The 26,777-nt window shown below is 34.7% G+C and overlaps 1 protein-coding gene across 1 annotated transcript in view; it reads left to right on the top strand.

Annotated features, from left to right (window-relative positions):
* Window positions 1-26,777, top strand: part of LOC149801708 (E3 ubiquitin-protein ligase arih1-like) — a 119,834-nt gene that overhangs the window by 13,084 nt on the left and 79,973 nt on the right. Inside the window, exons 3-4 of the mRNA XM_089955988.1 lie at window positions 17,379-17,446; window positions 25,304-25,391. Of these exons, the coding sequence (XP_089812114.1) occupies window positions 17,379-17,446; window positions 25,304-25,391 (156 nt within the window). The remainder of the gene's footprint in view (window positions 1-17,378; window positions 17,447-25,303; window positions 25,392-26,777) is intronic.

The raw sequence follows: 26,777 nt of genomic DNA, 5'->3' as shown, positions 1-26,777 counted from the left end.
AATTAACACAAATTCTAAATAAATTTAAACAATCCAAGAAACACGATATTTAAAAATTCATATTCTATAATAATAATAATAATAATAATAATAACAGCAACAACATGCTACAAGCTTTCCAGAGGCAGAAGAAATAGTCTCCAAATGTGTTACTTGTCGATGCACAGAAAAATCTCTAATTACATTCCTCTTACCTGGAAAACAGGAAGTCAAGGTCTAAGTCTATGGCAGCAATTCCTGACGAAGCCGTACGGACGTGTGGTATATGTAGTGATCCCTATTCTGGGAGACGTCAGCTTTACCATAATAGGGCATGCCTTACAATTTCTAGCTTCACTATAACCTTGGATCACGCATGACCCTCGTGGTTCAATGATAACTGGCCTCGTCAGAACAGCTTCCTGTACACTCAGACCCAGCAGCAGAGGAGGCCAATCCGACAAGATTTCCGGCTTTTTTTTTAAAAAAAAAAAACATAACCCTTCCTACGAAAATAATTTTTTTCTCTAATTGGGTGTGTTTTTTATTTGTGTAATCTCTGTAGGGTGTAGTCGATCGTAGGGATTTAATCGATCATGGAAGGTCTAAAAATCTTGTCGGATTCGCAAAATCCACAAGATAAATCAGATTTAGTAATTTTTCCATAATTGTTAAATTTGAAACGGATCTAACACCATGATTATTGAAATGTCATCAAAAGGGTCTTAAAAAAAAACTAAATCGGCTGGGTCAGCTAATTCAGCAAAACCAGCTGCATCACCAATAATGGAACATCACACAGCAAGGCTAGCTCGAGAGCGACAAGAGGCAAGTAATAAATATACTCCTGTTCGTGATTCTGTCAAAAAGCAACTACAAGCTCACCAGGAGTCACAGGCTAAAACAGAAGAACAAGTTCAGGCACTTGCAAAAGCATTTAGACACGAATTATATGGAAATGAATGAAAAAATTACATCTTGCTGAATAATGACTATACGAGATTACAGCTCCTTCAGGATAATTCTTTGTAATAGAGATATTCTTCTAACACGAGACACTGCGAGATAAACTAAATTGGGCCAATCTATTCTGTTGTCAGTGATCCATATATTTGTCTCGCTGATGGTTAATCATTGTGACGCATGAATTGTTGCGGCGTATCCTAATGACCAGATTTTATTTTTTAGCGCCTCGTCGACCACATTTAAGGGAACTAAAACAATATCATTAAGAACGAGAGTTTGTCGTCCTCCGCCTGGTATATCAATTTCGATATGTGTCGTCGTGATATGATGATCGATAACATAACGGTACGGGTAATTCTGGAATTTGTTTTAGCTGACAAAAGCAAATGTTGTTGAAGTTTGTCACGTGTATTGTTTAGACTTGAAACGATTAAATCACCAGATTTCCATAATCTGACAAAATCTTTCTGTAACGTTAATTGGGATTACATGACACATTACTTCTTGTTTAATTTTGTCTGGGTGTAGTCTGATTAACTTTTTAAACTCTTTTAGTGGTTCATCACGCGCTTTATGATCATCCGTTATTTCTTGATAATGATCAACAAATCTTTTTAACCATTCATGTGGAGACAATCCAACAAAAGGTGGAGGCTGACCATGATCGCCGCACATCATCACAGCTGTATCCTTCAATAACAACCAACCAAGAAATATTTATAACGTCTCCGGCGACACTGTACATATTTCGTCCCAGATAATATTTTTGGGAATATATTTCTCACCTATTCGTTCAGGAGTCCATGGATCTCCATTCCATCGGAAAAAGCTATGATAAGTGCGAGACTTAACTCCTCGTTCGTTCATTTCTCTAGCGAGTCTATGTGTAGCGGTTACTACAATTATATCAAGTCCACGAAATTCCATCACACGTGATGTTTTACCAGAAACTCCTGGTCCATTAAGATAAACAGTCTTATGTCTGGTCTCAGGATCATATACAGATGGTGCAGATGACAGTTCTGTTATTCGATTATTTTTGTAATAAATATCCTCAATTTCAACGTCGACAGATTCAGAATAACTAAGTATTTTTTCTTGTTCTATTCTCCACTCGCCCCATGATGCATTAGTACCTATGTATATGTAATTGTTCTAGCAATCCTTCATATATTTTATAATGCATATATATATATATATATATATATATATATATATATATATATATATATATATATATATATATATAATGAATCTGTGGCGACTCTAACAGCGGCATCAGGAAATCTGTTTATCATCGATAATAAATTTATCGAAACGTACGCAAGCATCGAAGATCTTAAATGAGTAAACTGTGGTGACTCACCATCGGTGTAACTCACAATTGTACCTAATTTAGTTCCATCCGGTAAGTTAGCATTACTTCGACTTATAAATATATTTCTCTTCGTTGTATCAGGAATTATAAAATCCAACTGAGCGTCATATATAATTAATCTTGCACAATGTCGTTTGCGGACATACGATCCTCCTTGCGTAAATTTACGAATTGTTTTTCTGCCAAGATCTTTCGCGAGTCTATTCTCAAAATCAGTTATATCAGGATTTTCATCATCAGACTATTTCTTTTGTTGTGGTAACCAAACTTGTTTCTGAGAACTATATTATATAATTGCTTCGTTTATGGTTGCCGATTCTAACATTTTTGTATCAACCATAAATCATATTAATACTACTGGTGCCCACATTTGTTTTCTGAAAAGCGTTTGCCAAACCAGATTAAAAAATCGGATGAAGACCGTTGACAAACTTAAATGATTTAATTCGTGCAAATCCAGTCAAGTCAAGATTTGGAAAGGGACACTTGTCGCAAACCTGGTAATCTCGTGTGTTGGATGACCGAAACGCTTAAAATACTTAGAACATTCTCCCATTCCGAGAAATCTTCCAGGATAATATGCAACCATATAAACTAACATAACATCCTTATAAATGTATCTGGTATTCCATAATCCGCCGTGCCGTATTCGATACAACTGCGTTTGACGTCTTCAAGAAATTCCAACCGTATTGGTTTCCATGAATTTTTCTTCTGAGCAAAATAAGCAGCAACTGACGGAGCAGTAAAACAATTACTTAGTAGTTGTTCAGCTTTGACAACATCGTTGTCCGCGGTATATTTCAAGGCAAGATTTTTCATTTCCTCGTGGAGAGATTCTGTACGATAAATATCTTCATTAGGTCGTAAAAATTGATCATAGTTTCCATCATCGGATCTTTGAAACAGCCACACAGAGACAGGATCGTTTTTGCTGATATTTCTGATAAAATCGAATATATCACCGTTATAGAACTTAACAGTTCGATCTCGAGGAAATATTGTCACCGCCGATGTCCACGCATGCGCATTATAATCAATAATATTTATCGGAGCTCCTTTCGATTTAGATTTTGATCCTTACAAAATCTCTCCGATTATTGTTTTTATCATTATTGGGAATTTTAATTTCTTTCCCAGTTCAGCGACGTCATTGATGGATGCTCCGGTATCCTTAACTGTTTCTGCCCACTCATTTGTCTCTTACGTTGTAAATCCGTTTAACTGTTTCCACGTATCGCATCTGTGAATCGTTCTGTAACTCGTTCATCAACATAATTTATCTTTGACTTTGTCAAAGATGAAAATATCATCGGCATTATATCGCCAGTATTAGGATTTTCATTTATCGGATATATTGCGTAACTATTTGCAGTCACGTGATACGCTCGTTCATAATACGGTTTGTCAATGCCAGTGAACATTCGTGATTTGGAATTTTTATTTAACGTAACAATATTTCCATTGTGAACACGGACAGGGTCACGTCTGTCACGGATAATCCAAGAATCGTCTTTTGGGGTATCTGCCGCAACAATAAATTTTACTCTAAAAAAGTATGTTCGATTGTCGAGATAATTAATCATTTTTGCTGCTCGATCATCGTTCATTCTAGCATCGATAGACACCATCGGTAACACCTTTGGTGTTGCGCATGATTCTGAATGTTGTCCATACATAAGTTGCACCATGACTATAAAATTCTTTCTTTGCTTTACGAAAACGGTCAATAAAATATTTATTTATTGATGATGTACGTAACGATCTTAATACCGATAATTGGTCTATTCGATCAAGATCAAATCTGTAAACAATGTCGTTAAGTCCAAATGAAAAGGATTCATCCATATAATACTTAAGCAAGTATATATCTAATTAATACTTTTTATATTATTATAATGAGCGAGCAAAAGAAAAATGTAAATGGTTGTTAATTGGTTCTACTGATTTTTGTAGTCGTAACTGTATAAATGAATATTGTGCATCTAACACACGGTACATAAAACCTGGAAGTAAATGACCAATTCCATGTGTAAATTGTAAATGTGGGGTACTAGGAAAAACACAATTATATGCAAAATGCGGGGGTAAAAAAAATCGAGAACCAATGCGGTACTATAAAAGGAAATATAATACTGATGTTATTAAAAGCGTCAAGGATTATACTAACAAATATCCAAGTATATATTTGAATATCATATTATCATAGCAAAGGAAAAAGGAATTTGTAAAACACCCAATAATTAAGGAATATGAAACATCTCACGATGGAATCATTAGAAATTGTAGATTAAAACGATAAATTGGTACTATCATTAATACTGTTCATTTTATGCTCATGATTAAAATAACCTTTGCTTAAAGATTTATTTACGAATGTTTCAATTGACTAAGCAAGAAAGGTCTTGTGACTCATCATATTAATTCAAATCCAAGAGATACTACTCTATCCGATCTGAGAGCTGTCACCCAGAGTCAAAATTGTAAAAATGGCAAAACTGGTAAATTTAGGAAAATTAACAGACCAGTTATCGCAGTCGTTGAAGTTAGTGAAATTGAATTTCCATCAATATACGTCTCTGCTAAATACTTTGATATTAAATCATGTTTGGTAAAATACGTTGCCGACGGTAGATCTTACCTAACATTTTCAAAAAATGTAATCAGTGTATATCATTTTATGATGTTTAATTTTGCTATCATATTCAGGCAATAAGATAGTTGAATATGATATCTGAATCAAGAAAATATTAATGCTATCATAAGTGAATTTGAAAAATTAAAATCTACAGGATTGTTAAAATTGACACCTAGCAATAATCAAACTGATAAAACTCTATATGAGATACTTAATCCTGAGTATATCAAAGGTGAATTTAACTAAATAGAGACATCACGACTATATAATAATTATCAAATGAATATCATATTATTAAATTGCTTGAAGAGGCAATGAAAAAATCATTACTTTATATATCAGTGGAAGATATTTCTAAATTAGACCACCGCCCTTGCTTGTGCAATTAAACATGTTAAATATATATTATCTAGCAAATACGAGAAAAGAAAGATTGTTAATAATCGTTCAGCTATATTAAGAAATATTTTAAGAAATTAAATTAACGCCCCTTCAGTAGAATCTCCTCAGGCTGAACCACTTTGACAACCGTCGAAGACGATTTTGTTTTGTTTTATTCCTTTGTTCTGTAAAAGGCTTTATCCAACTCTGCTTTAAGATTAAATTTGAATAAATCTTCTATTTCGATATTTTTATTTTTAGCGCAGATTTTATCATATTAATCTGTTTTATTCTTAATTTCATATTTTTGCAAAATTATCGGATTCGTTAAGCTTGTGATTTTTGGCACTGATTTTGAATAATTTTATTTCAAGATTTTTTTAGCGCAGATATTATCATATAAACCTGCTTTATTCTTAATTTCATTTTTTTGCAAAATTAAACTCTTGATTTTTAGCATTAATTTTGGATAATTCTATTTCGAGATTTTTATGTGTAGCACAGATTTGATTATACAAATCTGTTCTATTCTTATTCTCATTTTTTGCAAAATTAACGGATTCGTTAAGCTTTTGAATTTGCGCAGTAAGATTTTGACTTTTAGTTAATCCAGTGCTAACGATGGGAAACTATCTTTGTATAGATTTTTTCCAAATGTTATATAGACAATTTAAGCCAATATGAAATGTCTTAGCAATTTTTTGTGGTAATTCACTTCCACGTAAACTTATTTTTTTTTTTGTTCATCGATCGGAGACAGGTATACAGAGCTCGTGGCATATATTTAGGAAAAAAAAATAAAAGTGGAAAAATAAAAGTGGAAAAGTAAAAGTGGAAAAATAAAAGTGGAAAAGAAAAAGTTAAAAAGGTGACGGTAAAGCACAGAGAGCTCTATGAATGGCAAATATAGAAGGTAAATATGGAAAAGTAAACATGGAGAGGTAAACATGGAAAGGTAAACACGGAAAGGTAAACTCGGAAAGGTAAAAGTAGAAAAAAGTTAATATAGAAAAGTAAAAAATAGATAAATGTAACGTGAAGATCTGCGAAAAAAATCTTTATGATAACGTTCTATGAACGTAAAGATCTATGATAAGGTTTTATGAACGTAAAGATCTGTACGATCTTACATACAGATTTATATTTGGAACTGCACATCGCAAATCATGTAAGTGTCCGGTTCGGTCAGCAAGCTTGACATGGATCTGTGATGATAAAGTATTATGACATCGCAGATAAACCGGATAAACGGGTTCTAATGCAATGAAAAATCATGGGAAGGCGCTTGAGGTGTAAATGTAAATAAAATATATCCTTGCTTGGCCTGACAAGATTTTTCAAGATCTACTAGATAGCTGCCTTCAATTGCATCACATACAAGATTGACTGCAATCGTTGATGTTATATTAACAACAACTGGTGAAATATGACGGTCTCAACCGTATGCATCATTGTTATACTTATGAATATTCACTGGTAAGTTAATTTTTCTCCATGCGGTAACAATTTTAGGAAAATTTTCATCGATGAGATCGGTGACTGATTTTGTTAGTTTGTCGGTATTAAATCCAGGAAGTATAAATGCTGGTAATTCTGCTGAGGTTATTTTATAATGATGAAGAAACAATTCTTTTAGTTTGTATGTAGGGTATTCAAAACTGAACAATAATTCTTCGACGAAACTTACTGATTCAATGATAAAACTTGGTTTAGATGTTGTATCGTTTCAATGATCTATTGTTTTACGTCGCTATTGTAGTATTGTGCGACACTGGAAAATACATTTCGTGAGTGTTAAGGTTTAATATCATTAGAAAATGATTTGATAATTTTTTCCTCGATCAATGGATTATCGGTTTCGTAATGAACATCACATAATTTTTTTCTTAATTTAGACATAAATTACTTTACCGTTCGTATCTCCATGACACTATTTTTCGATATTCTGGAAGCTTCAGAAATATGTTCTTGTCCGTGGTTCTAACAGTCCTTGATCAACAGGTGGTATCTCAAGCCATCCTAGTATGGTTCTGATCAATGAAGAATATATATCGACGGCGTTTTCTAGCATGTTTATTTCTATTGCTGTTGACAATGTTGGTTCATGAACAGTGATAGTAAGTTGGTTCGATCTGATAATGCTTGTAATTGCCAATCGGGAATTCCATCGGATTTATTTTTATATGCCATTACCAGAGAATTATTTGCTGGCAATCCACCGAATGAATTTGATCTAATATTTGGTCTACTCGTAATTGTGCCGGTGCTATTTCTTTCGCAATAATCGCAGTTTGAAAGTTGACGCTAAATTCAGGATTGGTTGAGCTTGCTGATAACATCATGGTTTTCAAAGGAGTTGTATTAATGACGATCTGTTGTAGTAATTCATTTGACATTGACATTATTATTATTATTATTATTATTATTATTATTATTATTATTATTATTATTATTAAAATTATTATTATTATTATTATTATTATTATTATTATTATTATTATTATTATTATTATTCTCTAAATCAGACGTAGATTCTGATACAGTCTCCAAAGGTACATTTATGCCTTCGTTGTAAATCCTAATCATTTCTGTGTACTCGCTTTCTGATATTATTCCATTGCTAAGACCTGATGATATCAGCGAAGACAATTTGAAGCATGCTAGTGTTGCTGTATGCAACTTAGTCCGAGTTTCCTCCGACCTTTGCCACCCCATTTTTGATATTTGAACATTTATGTTGTGGTGTAGGGTTAGAATCCATTCCCTATCGAAAAGTTGGAATTCACCGACACCATTTAGTGTTGACGTGGGGTAGCCGCTTAGTAGCCGTCCAGCAACCTTGAACGACCTTTCATCTAGATATACCTGCATGAAATCGATAGGATTCTGATTTATTTTCTCAGAAATTGCGATCATATCATTCGCTATGTATTTAATCTGCTGACAGACGAGACGAAAGTACATCGTTGTTGAAATTTGACCTGGATCTGGCCATTGTATTCTTAGTCACGTGACTAAACAACTCTCGCAACCTACATGTCAATGATACATCAGAGGTCATGTAGTCACGTGATATCAACAATAAACGTTTCTATTGTTGCTGTTAGAAAACAAATCGAACAGATAAATGAAAGTCACGTAAAAAAAAAGTTTTTAGAAAAATGAAAACACAATCTTCTCAAAATATTTTTTGTGAAGACAACGACCGAAAATTTGTAAATGTTGAAGCAATTTAAAGAAAACCAGATTCACTACGCAGAGAGCATATGTCACTGTGGTAGTCACATGATACCAACAAAAGCATCGCTGGCACGTGCTCGTACTTCTTGAGAACGATTTTCTCCACCCTGCTGCGATACTGACAGGTTTCTGGTCGTTGTTCTCAGAATATATATGTTGAGAATTAAGAGTGCATTTATATTTATTCGTACCCGAACATATATGTCCGAATATAAAAAATGGGGTGGCAAGGGTCAGAGAGAATTCTGACTATATGCAACTTTAATATATACTCATAAAATTTTGTATTTGTACATGTAGATATATTTTTAGCGATGCTATTGAGAATACCAGCAATTGTTGTTGCAACTGAAACACAAATTGTTATAATTGCTGGTGATGTCATTGTTACTGGTGCTAGCAATACGCCGGTTCCAGCGATAACAGTGGACGCTGAATACACAATTATGTCAACGACAACTTCACGTCTGCGATATGTTTTTACTTTTACTGTATACTCGTCAAAGATATTTTTCAGTTTGGTTTGCCACTCACATACTTGATTGTATCTGTAATGTGTTGCAACATCACGTGGAACGTTGATTGGGGAGCTCATATTTTAAGTAGGTGGGAGATCTAAATTTTTTCTTCGGGTTCCTCTGTAAATGTTACTTCGTCGTTTTGATCTAGTAATACTAGCAATACAGAAGGTCCAGATTGTTGAAGACGGCGTAAATTTGAGGTAAAAATGCTGTAAATTTTATATCTTCGATTACTGAGAACCTGTAAATACTGGTAACCTCAGTGCGATGTTTGATGGATTTATTAAGTGGTAACCATAATGCTGATCCAGACGCTACTGTATATATTACACTGTCGGTGATCTTTTTGATGGCAGAAAGTTTAATACCGATTACTGTTGGATTTCCAAAGAAATCATCAACAATTCCGTATATTTTTTTGCGAAAATTTATAAACGCATTTATATGATTAGAATAGTCAGATCTAAACGAGATCATTCCATCATTAATTGAAATTAATGAGTTCATCATTGGGAGGTTGCTATTGTCAACGTATTTCTTCAGAGCAGCTTCATTGCATGACTCTAGTTCTCCAAGACTAGTAATTTTGTTATTAGCCATACTGAGAGAACCAAGCATTGTATCACCTGCAGTTAATAAACGATCATTGATCTCAGTTCTGATCGTGTTGTTGTTGCTGTCTACGTATCTTTTTGTTGTCACATCATCATCTGATTTTGGTTCTCTCGCATTAATAATTGCATTTTTACTCATGTTGAGATCACCATACATAATATCTCCAATTCTTCTGATGCGTCCAGTAACCTCTCCCATGAGTGTTAAAATCGATTCTTCTGATTTTTTAATTTTACCGTTTTTAGCAAACACAACTAAATTGTCTTCTGTTGCATCTGGAGCTTTCAGAATAATATATATCAACGGGACATTGCTCATCTTTAATCGTCTTTGTTTATCCTGAAAAGCAACGACTTCATTTTGGTCTACATTTGCTATACTTAAAAGATTAGCGAGTTCACCTTGACCTCGTCAAGGGTTGCATATTTAGAAAAATTGCTTTGCTGCGTTTAACTCAAGTGAAAAGGTCTTCCGTAAATATCTGCCATTATACTTTCAGATATGTTTAATAAGACGGTGGACGGCTATACCTTCTACTTGTATATTCATGCACGACTTTATGAGGTGGTGTCCCTGACAATGTCATGGACCTTGACACAGCGTTGAGTACGGCAATTACTTCACGGCCACATACTGGCGGATCAGTTATTGTCTGTGTTGGTAATGTTGAATACCAGATCGGAGTATTTTGAAGAGGAGTTCTTTGCACTCTGCTGACATATTTTAAAAATTCTTTTAGTGGTGCCAACCCATATGAAACAAAATAAACAGTTCAACGTGGATCAATCGCATATGCATCCCAATGAGTACCCATTCCACTAGTGGAAGGACCAGAACTTCCATTGAGATTAACAATACTAGTTTCAACACGGTTTGGTTGTTTAGGTAATTGGTCACACATAAAAAACCTCTGAATTTTTTTTATATATTTGATCGCTTAGCAGCATCAATTAAATCAGAATTGGACATCGGAGGAAGGAGACGTTTTATGTCAAACAAAGTGTTCCGGAAAGTCTCAGACCTTTTCCGTACCAATGGGTGTGTGTGTCCTGGCAGTCTTAGATGAAATTCCTTGTATTGCGTCTTTTTGGAAGATTTTATTCATTGACCTGTTGCTTTTTTCAGTGCCATCATAGCAGCAGTTCCAACAGCACCAAGTGCAGATGCTTTTGCAACAGCCGGGGCTTCAGCGGCTATTAACGCTGGTATAGCTGCAAGAAATATAAATATACCACCCATCTTGACTGCGTCTTTAATGGCACCTGCGACAATCTTTGATTGTTTGGCTTCATCGAAGTGCCTGAGTTGACGTTCTGTCAGTGATAGTTTATTTAGACCACCTGCGATCTGTTCTTCTAATAGCGCTATTTTTGTTCCACATTTATTTGCTGATTTTGATTGTAGCTTTTTAATCTGACCATGTCAGTGTAACACTAACGTGATGATATGACATTACAATATTATAAGCGATTAAATCACATGTTTGGAAACATTTACATGTTTTCCACTGGGACATCAATGACTCTCATTCATCCACCAACACCTTCAAGTAGCGTTGCTGATTTTGATTGTAGCTTTTTAATCTGACCAGGAATCAGACTGACACTAACGTAATGATATGACATTATAATATTATGAACGATTTAATTACATGTTTGGAAAACATTTACATGTTTTCCACTGGGGCATCAATGACTCTCATTCGTCCACCAACACCTTCAAGTACCATTGTTTTGTCTGAGTAAATAACAGCAATTGCTCTGTAACCACCAGCGGGCAGTCGAGCTAAACAAGCTCAGAAGTGTATATCAATGACTGATGCCTGAACAAATCCAATTGTTCCAGTGAAAAATAATAGATTGGATACATTACATTGTGAAATCCCACTGAGATATCTGCAAAACAGAATCAACATTCGGATCACGCCCCACAAATGTCATCAATCAATGATAAGCACATCAACATGATTTTGATCAAAATTTAGCAAAACTTCTTCAGAAGGTTCTTGATGTCCATTTATCCTCAAAGAAACTTCACTAACCCCAAGTGTGTCAAACACCATTGGATTTCATTCTTGCGAATCTACTCTGGTATTTTCTTGAAGTCTTATGTTACTTATTTAGGCTGTAATAAACAGTAACAAAAGAAAGAATGAAAACAACAAGCTTTGAAAAATTTGACAAATAATTTATTTCCCTGGAAAAACACTGTAAAAACTGAAAACATAAGAACTTACGGTTTTAAAAATCAAATCCAAAAATAATCCAAGAATAATCCATGAATTAAATTTTAGAAGTCCTAGTAATAAAATGTTCTAATGAATTCAAGTTCGAGTCCCGACAAAAAATCCAAAATGGAAGGGGATAACATATACTGTAGTCAGTCTAGTGTTGATGTTTACACTCCTTTGTAAACCACAGAAAATAATATTCCAATGTTTGCATTTCCGAATAAAATTTATTTAATTGTCTTTGTCCAAGAATTCTGTATGAGCACTCAAATATTTCCAGAAAAAAGAATTATCCTTTAGAATCCAAATAATTTGAATAAAAATTATAACTCCAAACTGCCACAATAAACACTTTCCAGTGTAAAGAAAAAAAGCCCAGCTGAGAAATATCTCTATAAACAGGTTATTCAGTAACTTGAAATGCAAAACAGATTCCCAGAACAGGGTCAACTTTCCAGACTTTTCGAGAAGTATTTACATCTAAAAGCATGAAGTCCCAATATAACCTTGACAAAAACCACTCATTTTACTCTAAGAATAAGATAAAAATAAAAAGTTGTTTACTTGTCTCAGTGATTTCTGAATTAAGGTCGGGAACTAGGTCAGCATAAGACACAAAGTTTGGTGTTTACGATTAACTCTATGGTCAAACTATTTTCTGGAAAATATAAAATTCCTAGCAAACAAAATTATAGTATTTTGACATATAATGAAATATTTTTTAAAAAATTAAAACTTACAAACAGACAATTAAATTAAATCAAATTTAAATTAAATTAAATATGCATGACAGAAGTGTGATGAATATATGTCTTGGTGCTGACATCCCCTTCTGTGATGCTATCTGCCATGTGAATAAACCAGCAGCATTACTTTGAATACTGCCTGTGGTCATTGCCAACCATGATAATGTTGATTTACCACCTTGATCTATAAGAGAGCAACCGTGTTCTTCAGAAAGGGATGGAGTCATTACTGGCATCCACAGCGACAATTTTGTTAGTGTTACTTTACCAGCACAAACAAAAGCATCATGTCATATTGCATCATTGTTGGTGGCATTTCAGACAAGTACCACGATGTGTTTAACACCAAATATAACCTTTATAACATTTCTGCAAAATCCAAATATATGCGAATGTGGAACACACTTGAGAGCTCTTCATTTTCGTTCAACAAGTTTTCATTCATTGATGCAACTTCAGTTCCAGCCGCATTAGTGTTACATTTCTATTTTCTGGATGATCAGTTGTATCCTTTGCAAACATCATTGATGGACCAGCTGATCTCAGTAATTATTGCTGTATCTTGCAAGGCCATGTATCATCATGGCAGCATCAACGTTTTCCAGGCATGATTCAATATTCTTTCCATTAATGATGTATGTGGCACTGTTAAATAATGCCATGACACCATTATAAACAAAACCAACTCAATCACCAATTCCGTATGCTGCATCATCTGCTTGTAAAAGTCTACCTTCGATCTCAATGAATGACTCAGTGGGCAAAAAATATCTCTTTGCATCCTGAACTCGATTCCTTATCATGTGTTAGGTACATGTGAGTCATAAAAATAAGATTGATAATCACGCACTGATTCATCTTTGAGAACTGGTGCATCCATGTCAAATGCTGGATCAGATATATGTTTAAGCATTTTATTATATTTGTTATCATTTAACACGAAGACCACTTCCTGCTATCAGACTAGCAGTTATATTTTTTTTCTGGTAGTTGTACATCAGCCAACTCTGCTAATTTTTTACTTGCAGCTTGATTTATTATTTTACCGATATTTGAAGGCATCACTTCAGTGCTGGGTAATTTTACTGGCTGAAGTGGGACCACTATACTATCCTTAATTGCTGAGGATGCTTTATATCTTGGTAATTGCGAATTTATCACCCTGACCATGATCGGTCAATGTTGAGTATTATGCATGATCATCTTTTTTGGTCATTGTGTCTAATTGCATACCCTCAATCATTAACGATTTCATCATCATGGTAATCATCAACAATTTTATCAATGAGGGACCGATAAACACTAATGTCCATGATACCACCTTTAAATAATCTTTGACAAATAACAGCTGCTTCATTAATGATTTCTGGGGAATTATTCCCGGCTCATTTTCCACCATTGAGGATTTCTAGTCAATCAACATCAGCAAGGACGTTGCTGGGGCTTGGAGTAATAAGACCACTTCCTCGAGTACCGAATTCACTTCTAGTGGCATTAGGGCCAGACAGTATTTCTCTTCTTCTTTCTCCCATAACCCTCATCGCATCTTCCATTGCTTATAATTCTTTTTCTTCTGCACCTAGTGTTTAGTGTTCCATTTTTTGTTCTACTTCCTGGTTAAATTCAGTAAAAAAATTATCATCCTTTTTGATAGACTGAAGATTATTAGCAATGATATATACATCTTTAATCCAGTTTTCACACTTCAGAGATTAAAATATTTACGTTTTACGTATTTTTTTCTTTCATCATATCCATATGCGGCAATATTTACTATTTGTTCCGGATCCCTGATAGCGCTAATACCTTCAGCCATAAATTTATCAATAAAATTAGTTTTAGGTTGTGGCTGTGGTGATTGTGGTTGTGGTTTTCATTGTAAAAATGATAGATATCTATGTGTTCCATCGATAAATGCAATATATTTTATATCACTATCTCTGGCCCGATTGACATCATTGTATATTTGAAACATCCATTTGTGCCAAGTCTTTTGATCCACAGGCTTATTAGCATACTCGGGTTTAAAAAATTTTTCTCTGTTACTAAAATTTTTTGCTGCAATTTCAGATAATTGACGCAGGCTTTTAGTACTTCTTATGATGGCATACTTTTGTTTGTAAATTTATTAATCAGTTCAGTTTTTTCTTTTATTTGTTTTGGTTCTGGTTTTGGTATACAATCCTTTATATCATCTATTTCAACATGAGCTTGGTCAATACCTTCAAGTATTTCTCACATTGGTTGAGCAGCAGCTATTTCACTAGAAGTTCTCTTAGAATCTTTTTTGTTTTATAAGTTATTTCTGTTATTTTTCCAGTTGCTTTAGCAGTTTGCTCCAACGTGGGAAAAAGACCTTTGGTAGCCTTCGTAACCGGTTCAAATAATTGTTCTGTACCCTCTGCAAATTCCACCTGAGACTCCTGATGCTCTTTTACTTTTTGCTTGACAGAACCATGGACTGGAATATATTTTTTAATTGCCTCTATTTGCTCTCAAGCTAATCTAGACTCCATTATTGATATAATAATGATTTAATTATGCACATAATACAGCAGCCAGGAGGGTGCGACCAACAATAAATGTCCAACAGGTAAACAAACAAACATATAAATTTGAAAAACATGAGTAACAAAAATAAACTAGCAAAATAAGCTAACCCAATTAGAGAAAATATTGGTCATTAGAAGCTTTGTTTCAGCGTCATTGACCTTGTATTTTTCATTTTTTTTTTGTAGAAAGCTTTATTTTTCATACATGGACCCTCCCCAAAATGGTCTGTTCACCCTCTCTGCTGCTGACCCTGACTAACTTTTGTTTAATCAATGTCTGGGAATTTGTAAATCATAGTTTCTACTGAATATAGTTTTATTAGATACATTTGTTGTCTTACAATGAAGCTGGCATAGAGCCACAATATACAGTGAATAATAGATCTACTTGTTTTACAATATATAGCTGCAATACTGATGGCTTTGTTAAAGGCGCCATAGTAAAATCAGATAATACAAAAATTCTAACAATCATTCTTTCTTATATGAATTTAAATTACAATCCCAAAAATGAAAATTATATGAATGCAAATTAAAACTCCAAAAGTCATACTAACTAAAAATTCCTAAAATATTACATCATAACAAAGATAAAGATTTGTGACTGCATCATACTAGAGTTAAACTCAAGCACACACTGCAGTAACATTCACGTCAATACTCGCACTAACTTATCTTGTCTGATTCATCCCTAAATTTCTTTCCGCAAGTTATACATATGTACACTTCTTTATTTACTTACCCTGATTTTTATTTGTCATAATAAACCTGATGTTGAGTGGGTTGTGTATTTATTAGCACTAATGTTTATCTTTGGTGGCAGATCGGATAAAGAATTTTGTTTTTAAAATGGCGGCTACAAATTTAAACAATGATGGCTCACACAATCGCAATTTGATGCAAGCATGTGAATCTCCTCCTTGAAAACTCCAAACACCTCTCTTATACAGCTTTTCACACCACGATACTTTTTTCATCTGCAATTAAAAGGATCCTGACAGAGTTTTAGTTGAACATAAAAAAAGAAAAGAAAAACATCTTATTCACTTTTCCAGAACTGGCACATCATCTGGTTATTGAAATTTTCATAAATTATCAAAGATAGTGTTAGGAAATGCGGACTGGCAACAACTAAAACTTTACTAGTCATTAGACTTTTGTAATTATAAAACTACTAGTTCGGACGAGTGGACTATTAATAATTTCAACACTATGGAAAGTCATATTGATATTTTGCTTTCACCATAAGACTGGTTATAATATCTAGCTAGAACTAAATCCAGTATAGCCACCATGGCAGCCATCTTGAAAATCTTCTTGCTAGTACTCCTCATGAAATGAAAGTCATATTGACTTGGCACTTTCGACAAAATTCATTTTATGGTGTATCGTTGGACCTAAATGAAAGAGATGCCAACCTGACATTTGATATGGCTGTAACAATGAACATATTGAAAATATTGTCACTATTTCTCCTGAATGGAAGAGTTTTTTTTCACATGAGATTTTCACAGAAGTCATCTTAGTGATTTGTTTGCCTGAATGAAAATGGTGCTGATAATAAATCCAAAATGGCAGCCATATATTAGTGACTAATTTGAAAATCTTGTAGTTCTAGAATGTTCAAACTGGTTTCATTATTCTGCTATCAGGAAATGGTTTATCTTGAGCTCTTAGAAATTCTTTTCTAACAATAGACCATAATTCCATTCAAGAGATTCTTGTTTATATATATATATATATACATGTATGTTCTATTTTTTACATAAAAGCATAATCTGAGAGTTATTGCTCTGTCAACATGCACCACAATGGTGAAAATTAAGGGGTATGGGCATCTGTGTTCTATGGACAAATTTTAATAGGATAATAATTTAAGTTATATTGAACATATCTTCACCAAACTTCAAAAGTAGTTTGCCTTTAATAACAAAAAACCTTATGATTTAAGATTTTAAAGTCAAGGTCAAGGTCACTGTGACCATTTCCAAGACAGTGATGGGTCTGGTATGTAACATTACTGGTGGTCTTGTTAAAGCATAGTAAAATACAGTCAGTTTGGCTTTAGAACATGAGTGGAAGTAGAATATTACACTTTTAAATGCCTAATTTAATATTTCTTATATTCCTAGATACCTTCAACCATTGCAAGAATTCTTTTAAATCATTTTAAATGGGACAAGGGAAAACTGATGAAAAGGTTAGTAATCTTTTACTTTTGTTTTTCATTTTGCGTATGACAATATCATAGTTATCACCTTTCCAAATGCAGTATTATCAATATTAAGGTGAAGAGTTGGAGATTAGATATTTTTGCTATCGATACACAGGATTTCCATAATAGAACTTTCAATGATCTGGCAGAAATTTCAATAATTGGTGCATTTTGTTCTTCTGTGAATACTATATTCAGTTTGAAAAAAGAGGAGGGCATTAGAATGAAAAAAAAAGTGCATTATCATATGCAAAACTGACATGCCACCTTTTTCTGGATCCATGCCAGTTGTGTTCTCTATAATCCATACAGTTGAGAATTAACTTTTTGTATGTACCAATGTAGTGCTTGTGGCAAAAAATTACTTTCCACAGTGATGAAATATGTTTGTAGAGAAAGACTGACTTTTTAAATGTCAGTAATATATTTTCTGTCACCGTTATTAATATTACCATTTCTACAATAGAAACACATCATCCATGCTAGATGCCCTAGCCTTCTGTTTTACAAATTCTTAGAAGATGTGCATTGTCGGCCCAAGTACAATAATATATTTTCATTCTCTTGTTGGACAACATTATAAAAGTCAGATGTGGTAAAAGTACTTGCTTGATAAAATACCAACAGTGATGGTTTCGCTATAACAGATGTTCTGATATTCTATTTCGTTTAAGCAAAAAGTTATCCCTGAACCCATAATTATTAAAGTATCACTTGACAGTCCTGTGGTAATTTATTTAGTGTGCTTCGCACTATGAAACAAATACACTCCCCGAACCTTTTAAAGATTTGTGAATTGGCTGTAGGAATATGTAAAATTACTAACGGATTGTCAAAGTTATCCTTTCATTGGTTCCACTTTAAGTGTTTGCATTTTGAACAAGGGTTCAACTATTAGTCTCGTTAAAGTGATTTAATGCAGTGAGCATTATAAACATAAATTTCATAATTTTTTCTACTCGTGTTACAAAGTGTGAGTGATTGTGAGCACAAAAAATGTATGGGACACTCATGCCACACGTCTTTCATGTACAAAATGTTCACGAATGGACAGAGGACCCTTTCTTCTTTATGGTGTTACAATGTATGGGACCTAGGCCAGAAATTGGTGTACATATAGGAAGAGGAAGGAAGTACGTTCTTCATTCTCTCCATCTGAATCACTTAGATCTCAGATTGTTTTTAATGTACTTGATATTGAAATTGCATCTGCCCCAATAAGAGAGGGCATCTTCCAGGAAGAAACTAATTACTATTTATTCCACCCATGAGTATGTACAGATACCTATCAGTGAATCAACTGCACTCTCCTGAATAAAAGAGAGAGGAGCAACAGCATCCTCATCAAAGATAGCGTGTCTTCTAAGAAAAAGGCAACATCTACCCTTTAGGGCTTTAAGCTTACTGGGATTGAGTGCTCCCCTCACCCTCCCCACCGGCTATAGAATGGAGAGGAAGCACAAGCAAGTCATACCCGTGGTTTGGGGGAAATAATGATCCATGTTTCTGAGTATTCTTGTGACCTACAGCCCCAATTAAGGAGAGGGTCAAAATTCTGAATGTACCCGAGGTCAGGCAATGAGAATTTCACACAACCCTAAGTGGGTAATATGTCATTCTAGTTCTTTTAGGTCTGAGGAGATTTCTTTCCATCACCAATGACTTTAAGTGGCTGGTCATTTGACTGGACACAATTTACTGGGTACAGATCACCAGTCACAGTATTGGTCACAGACTACCAGACACAGCATGCAATTTTGAATGCTTCCAGATGATCTCAGAAATTTGCAGATGATCAGTAGAAGAGGGTACACCCTTCCCTCCTATAAAGCCATCCATGTTGTCAAGAAGTGCACACCTTTTGTCAGGAGGCTGCAATGAAGAGGGCTGAAAGTATCCATTCGCCAGCATTGTTTCTACTCCAGGATATTTGTGGTCCCCAAAAAGGGCAGGAAACTGAGGTTAATTATAAATCTTTCCAACAATAACAAATTTGCATGAGAGGAGACCTTCAGGATGGAAAATGCAGCATCAATATGGAATGCTATCACACATATTGACTCACAGATACATCAGTCTTCAGGATGTGTATTTCATTATTCCAATATCCCAATCTTTCCTCCACACAAGAAATACTTCTGGTTCTCAATCAGACACCAGGTATTTCAGTTATGAGCAATGGCATTTGATCTAACCTCAGTGAACCAGATTGTTAATGCTGCGCACTTGAGGTATCCATGCATTACACTCATCCAGTACACTGTACTTCAATGAGTGACTGCTTAACAGCAGCAAACAGTCCCCCTTACATCATCTGTCCGGCAGTACTTCATTCCCCGATGATCAGGATAGACTTATGTGCCCAGTTAGGGCACATATGTTCTATTTATCAGATGTGAAAGGGAGAAGTAAGTGTAGGAAAATGTTTTTTCCCTTTATGAGACTCTGCTGATATTTCAGCATCAACTTTCTCAAGATGAATTTCGCACACCATCAAGAAAGCTAATGGGTTTCTCACGTAGAACAACCTTGTTATTGCTGATAAAACCCTCAATGTAATACTTACTTGTCACTACTAAATATTTTCCTCACACTCTGCTATGATGTCATTCATTAGCCAATGTCCTTTAGAAGAAAGAGGATTCACTATTGCGCATGGGCCAATATGAGTAGTCAGACTAGGTCGATGTGCGTGTTCTAAAAACTTTCGAAAACATGGGAATGGTGCTTCTAGTATGGACAAGGTTTTTTTATTGTGAAAAGAGCCGGTTTAGCAGTAGTGGCAGGAAAGTATTACAAAATTCAATTAGTCTTACACCCCTTTCCCCTCCCCACCCCTTTCCCCTCCCCCATCAAAAATACATGTTTACTGAGATTCAAATAACATGGATGTAATATCAATGACTAATCTGCTGTAAACATGAGATTAATATTATCTCAGCAAACAGCTGACTAAGTGTCATGCTAAATAATGACAGACTTGTAGAAGTTACCATTACAGAAAATCTCTACACCTCAGGCAGTCATAGTACCTCTTTCAAAGCCGGTCTTAGTGGGTCATCTGCATGACTTGTTATGTCAACAAGTATCTTGTACCTAAATACTGTATACTTTTCATTGGATGTAAGCAGTGCTAATTATTGACGTTTTCTTTAATATTTTACTTAAATTTTTTTATTATTTTTTCAATCAGTGCTATTTTCATTTTTTTAAACAATATCTTTAAGTTTCATAACAGTTCATCTCCATTAGGAACATAATGAAAACAGGTATCAGTTAAATCAATGGACAGCAACCTCAAACAGAGCTAATGGACATGTATCAGTTAAATCAATGGACAGCAACCTCAAACAGAGCTAACGGACATGTATCAGTTAAATCAATGGACAGCAACCTCAAACAGAGCTAATGGACATGTATCAGTTAAATCAAATGGACAGCAACCTCAAATAGAGCTAATGGACATGTATCAGTTAAATCAATGGACAGCAACCTCAAACAGAGCTAATGGACATGTATCAGTTAAATCAATGGACAGCAACCTCAAACAGAGCTAATGGATTAAAATAATGATCACTGTTTATTGAAGCAACTGGTAAGTAGCTATTCCCTTTGCATTGGTGTAACTGTCAAACAATCAATTGAATATTCAATGAGATTAACTTCTCGTGCATTACACTATCAACATGAGAAGGGAGAGCACTCTAGCAACTTTTTATTAGCCATTAAGGACAGGTCCTTGGTATACAGTACAGCTCACATGATTCTTCAGTTATCACAAACTTTGGAACCAGGGCTTTACCCAAATCGGTGGAAGGAAGGCTTTGCTCTTGATAGTGAAAGCTTTTTCACAAATCTACTGGTGAGGGGCTGCAGAAACTTCAGGAATGTTATCACCCATCATAATTATATCTGCTGGTGAATCTGCTGCTGAATTCATTTTGCTGTAACTTCGATTGATCGGAGAAATAACTCAACTTTAGAAAGCTTGCACTCTGGGCACAATAAAGGATTTGCTGCTCTCTCTTGCCATCACATTGAACCACTATAAAGCAAAACCTGTACAGAATTTTTGTGGCAGTTTGCTCAGTCTAATCAATATTGGGCACATTTGTGTCTTGGTAGAAGAGCTGGACACATTCATGTATGTAAAAGAAGAGATTTTTACTGCAACATTCATGCATTCAAAATCCGTGTAGCTGGTATACAGGACTTTCATCTTTCGCTGTAATGCAGAATTTTTACCAGTCCCAGTCATGATTGTGCCCTGTAGTTTTTCACCAATACAGCTGATGTAAAAGCCATGACCGGTGAGCAGTTTTTGCATGGATATTTCTTGCTATGATGTTGACACTGTCAGTTAAGTAGCCAGTCTTTATTCAAACATAGTATGATACCAATTCCAATTCTTTCATTTCACTCAGCAACAATTAATCAATCTGAGTTCATCCGTTCTGTACATGGGAAGATTGTGCCAGTGGATAAAATCTATTGTCATATGTGAACACATTAACAGCGATACTTGGGTTAAGTGTTTCAAATTTTTTCAGTACCTTTGGTCATCTGCAGAGGAAATTCCATATCACCAACACTGAGAACACCCAGGCTTTGTCAACATTTTCAAGGCATTCACTAACCAGATATAGCACTGACAAAACTGCCCATTCAAAACATGCTTTCAAAAATTTTCACATTGATAACTGAATTTGGCGGGACCCAGTTTGGTGTTGCTCTGTAACTGGATCCACAAAATGGGTGATAGAGTGAGAGATGGACCTCGATTTGCATAATTCAAGAATCCATCCCAATCCTGCATTGGTGTATTTCTCCAGCATTTCTAGAATCTTTTCAATGCCTATATCAATTTCATCACAGATGGAACTGTGGTCACTGCTGTTCAGAATCCACTGAGTATTACTTTTAAATCAAGTGGCCATCTTGAAAATCTTGTTATCACTAATCCTCCAGAACAGATCACGTAAACATGGAGTTTTCACTAAAAGTTGATCCGCAATCAAAATGGTGCTAATTTGATTCCAATATGGCCACAGTTTTCAATAGGAGATTTTGTATGGTGTATATTTGGTCTTGTATGAAAATGCTGCAGATCATCAGGAACATCTTGAAAATCATGTTGTAGCTCATATGGATGTTTATAACATGGGGTTTGTACTAAAACACATATTATGTCTAGTTGGTGTTGCTGATCTGATGTACAGTATAGCAAAGTTTCAATTCTGTAAATCCATTTTTTGCTGCATGTCCTGCACAAATGAAAGTAACATTGAAATAGGGATTTTGCACCTGGACTGGTTCTAAATTAAAATGCTGCCATTTGCACACCTGGGATGGTAAGCACGGTTCTCATCTTGAAAATCTTGTTATCACTGTACCCAAATGGATGTCTGTATCAACGTGTCAGGTTCTTACTAAACTACTACTTGTGACGTCTATTTTGTCCTGAATGAATGTGATGTTACTTAGATATCGAGTATAGCAAACATCATATCACATCTCCTGGATTAATGGTAATAGTATGAAATTTTCACTTAAAGGCCACTTATGATGTCTACTTGGTTAAAAACAAAAATGGTTTTTGATCTGACTTCCAAAATGGGTGCCACAATAACTATCTTGAACATCTCTTCAATGCTACTTTTTTCCTAGATTCCAGTGTCATATCGATAGGATACTTTTTACCAAAAGACTTCTTATGATGTATTGTTGGTCCTAAATGGAACTGGTGTCAACCTGTTATCCAATATGGCCACATGGCATCTATCTTGAAAATCTAGTCATTTGTTACTTTTACAAAATAGAAGGTCATATAAATACTTCTTCTGATGTCTTATTGGTCCTAAATACAAATGGTTGCAATCAGATGTATAATATGTGCACCACAGCAGCTAATTCTAAAATATTTTTATTCCTGAAGAATATCAGAGATGGTTTCCACACTCAGCTGTTAAACAAAAGAAATTTCTTTCTATCTTTAATTTCCTGGAAATTCTGTTTGGCCAGTATATTGCCAGTCCCATCTTTGGACTCGTGCTTTGAGGGTACCAATTTTCATGTTTTCATGGTTACTTCAAACACAAAAATAAAGACCCAATGAAAAATGAGTCACATGATATATATATAATGCCCAGTTTTTGTTATTAGCAATCAACGTAGCTCCGATGTTTGATAATTCAACTTCATTACTGTAATAAATTATTCTTTTGCATATGTTTGATTTTTTCAGCCCTTTTTAAAAACAAAAATTTAAGGCTTTTTAAAAAATTGCAATGCATATGTATGTATCAGTATTTGGTTCCTCTCACTGCCTTAAATTGATATACAAGATCAGTAACAAGGGGAGAAAGAAACAAAAGTATATCGTATTGAAGTGGTAGTATTATTGAAAATTAAAGAAAGGATAATGTTAGAAAAATCAGATTTATTGATTCTTACTTTCTCCTCCGCAAATTCTCTATGGCTTAAGATTTACAGTACAGTAGTACTCAACCTGAATAAAAAATATACATGTAGCGTAGATAAATGTACATTTCTGAGTATTGGTAAGAAACTTTATTGTTAAATGCAAGTGCTCCTGATAGCACATATGTTATCCATGCATTTTTGATTCAAAGTAACAACAATGATGGTGAAATACTCTAACAATTATTTGAAGTTCCAATTAAATACATGTTTACATACACACTGGCTTGTACCAAAACTTACACAAGTGCCAATTAAATTCATATTTACATACACATCAGCTTGAACCAAAACTCACACAAGTGCCAATTAAATCCATGTTTACATACACACTGGCTTGAACCAAAACTCACACAAGTGCCAATTAAATCCATTTTTACATACACACTGGCTTGTTCTAAAACTCACACAAGTGCCAATTAAATCCATGTTTACATACACACCAGCTTGTACCAAACTCAAGTGCCAATTAAATCCATATATAAATAAATGTTAGCACTAAAACTCTCAATAAGTACCAATAAAATCATATATACACACAGGCCAGTACTAAGCTCACACAAGTACCAATTGAATCATATATACACACAGGTCAGTACTAAAGCTCACACAAGTACCAATTGAATCATATATACACACAGGTCAGTACTAAGCTCACACAAGTACCAATTGAATCATATATACACACAGGTCAGTACCAAGCTCACACAAGTACCAATTGAATCATATATACACACAGGTCAGTACTAAAGCTCACACAAGTACCAATTGAATCATATATACACACAGGTCAGTACTAAGCTCACACAAGTACCAACTGAATCATATATACACACAGGTCAGTACTAAGCTCACACAAGTACCAATTGAATCATATATACACACAGGTCAGTACTAAGCTCACACAACTACCAACTGAATCATATAAATTACACACAGGTCAGTACTAAGCTCACACAAGTACCAGTTGAATCATATATACACCCCAGCCAGTGCTAAGCTCTCACAAATATCAATTACATACATACATACATACAAACATACATACAGAAAACACAAATTTCATGGTCACTGTGACTGAATGAAGATAACACTGGTGTATGCACAATGACTTGAGTTCTTATAATCATCTACAGCTAAAAACCAAAACTTTGTGTATGTCTAACACTTAGGGTAAAGAAAAACTCTTGGTTTTGGGGTCAGCAGGTCAAAGGTCACTGAGATTGAAACAAGAAAAATAACACGAGTTCTCCATTAAACACTGGTGCAATTCTAGTACTCTTATTGGGTAGCATGATGGAATTTGTGTTATTTCTTCCAGTACTTGTCGGTTCAGTACTGATAATTACATTTGCATTTTAGGTATCATAGTGGTGACCTGGACAGTTTGTTTGCAGAGGTTCATGTCATCAGTCCATTCAGAAAAGATCAAGGATCAAGACCTGCCAAAGTATGTACTTTCTTTTTATGTTCCCAATATATTCACGAAATGTGAGTGAAGTGTTAACCATGTCAATCATGTATCCTCACAAATGTCACACATTTTGTTTGAATTCAGTAATTTTAGATGGATTTATGGATTGGTAGAAATCTCGACATTAACGTGATTTTATCAAGTTTGATTTTCACCATTTACTGAAGACATTTTAATGAGTTATGGTTTGTGATTACCATGTAGCTTTGCTTTTGATTTGAGTGTGTCACTTGTAATTAGCAGATAGCAGGAGCCAATGACAATGAGAGCAGCATAAATCTCTATAGTTGTGTCTATGAAAATGTTTGAATATGACATTATATTGACTGCAGTAGGAAGACCATGGGTGTTTGAAGATGACATAACATAGACTGCAGTAGGAAGACCATGGGTGTTTGAATATGACATAACATAGGCTGCAGCAGGAAGACCACAGGCATTTGAAGATGACATAACACAGAGTGCAGTACTAAGACCATGTGTGTTTGAATATAACATAACATAGACTGCAGTAGGAAGACCATTGGTGTTTGAATATGACATAACATAGACTACAGTAGAAAGACCATGTGTGTTTGAATATGACATAACATAGACTGCAGTAGGAAGACCATTGGTGTTTGAATATGACATAACATAGAGTGCAGTACTAAGACCATGTGTGTTTGAATATGACATAACATAGACTGCAGTAGGAAGACCATTGGTGTTTGAATATGACATAACATAGACTACAGTAGAAAGACCATGTGTGTTTGAATATGACATAACATAGACTGCAGCAGGAAAACCACAGGCATTTGAATATGACATAACATAGAGTGCAGTACTAAGACCATGTGTGTTTGAATATGACATAACATAGACTGCAGTAGGAAGACCATGGGTGTTTGAATATAACATAACATAGACTGCAGTAGGAAAGTAGGAAGACCATGGGTGTTTGAATATGACATAACATAGACTGAAGTAGGTAGATCATTAGTGCTGTTCAAAACCATTGATTGGTCAAGCATGGGTTTTGTAAAATTACATATTGATTGATTATGACTTTTACTACATGTACTTGTTTTGGCAGAAATATGGCTGTACACCATTCTCGCTCTTGTAGATGTATGACCATTTGAAGAAAGCTTTGACTTTAATAATGCATCATGTGGGCAATTCATATGTTCAAATCCAAATTCAATTCGTAACTTTAACTTCTTATTGGTGAACATCAAATCACTGGTTATAATCTTCATCCGTTTAGAATTATTAGGTATTGCTTTTGTTGTAGGAAAGTCTGTGGTAAGGATAGATAAAGTTGGGCTATGAGATTGCTTTCTTGGTAGCCCAATGGTTTTGCTCTCATTAGAGTTT

Source organism: Sinohyriopsis cumingii, chromosome 4, assembly GCF_028554795.1.
Source record: "Sinohyriopsis cumingii isolate HCF-2022 chromosome 4, ASM2855479v2, whole genome shotgun sequence".
Classification (NCBI taxonomy): Eukaryota; Metazoa; Mollusca; class Bivalvia; order Unionida; family Unionidae; genus Sinohyriopsis; species Sinohyriopsis cumingii.
The sequence above is the reverse complement of the archived record's forward strand: the minus strand, read 5'-3'. Positions and strand labels throughout refer to the sequence as shown.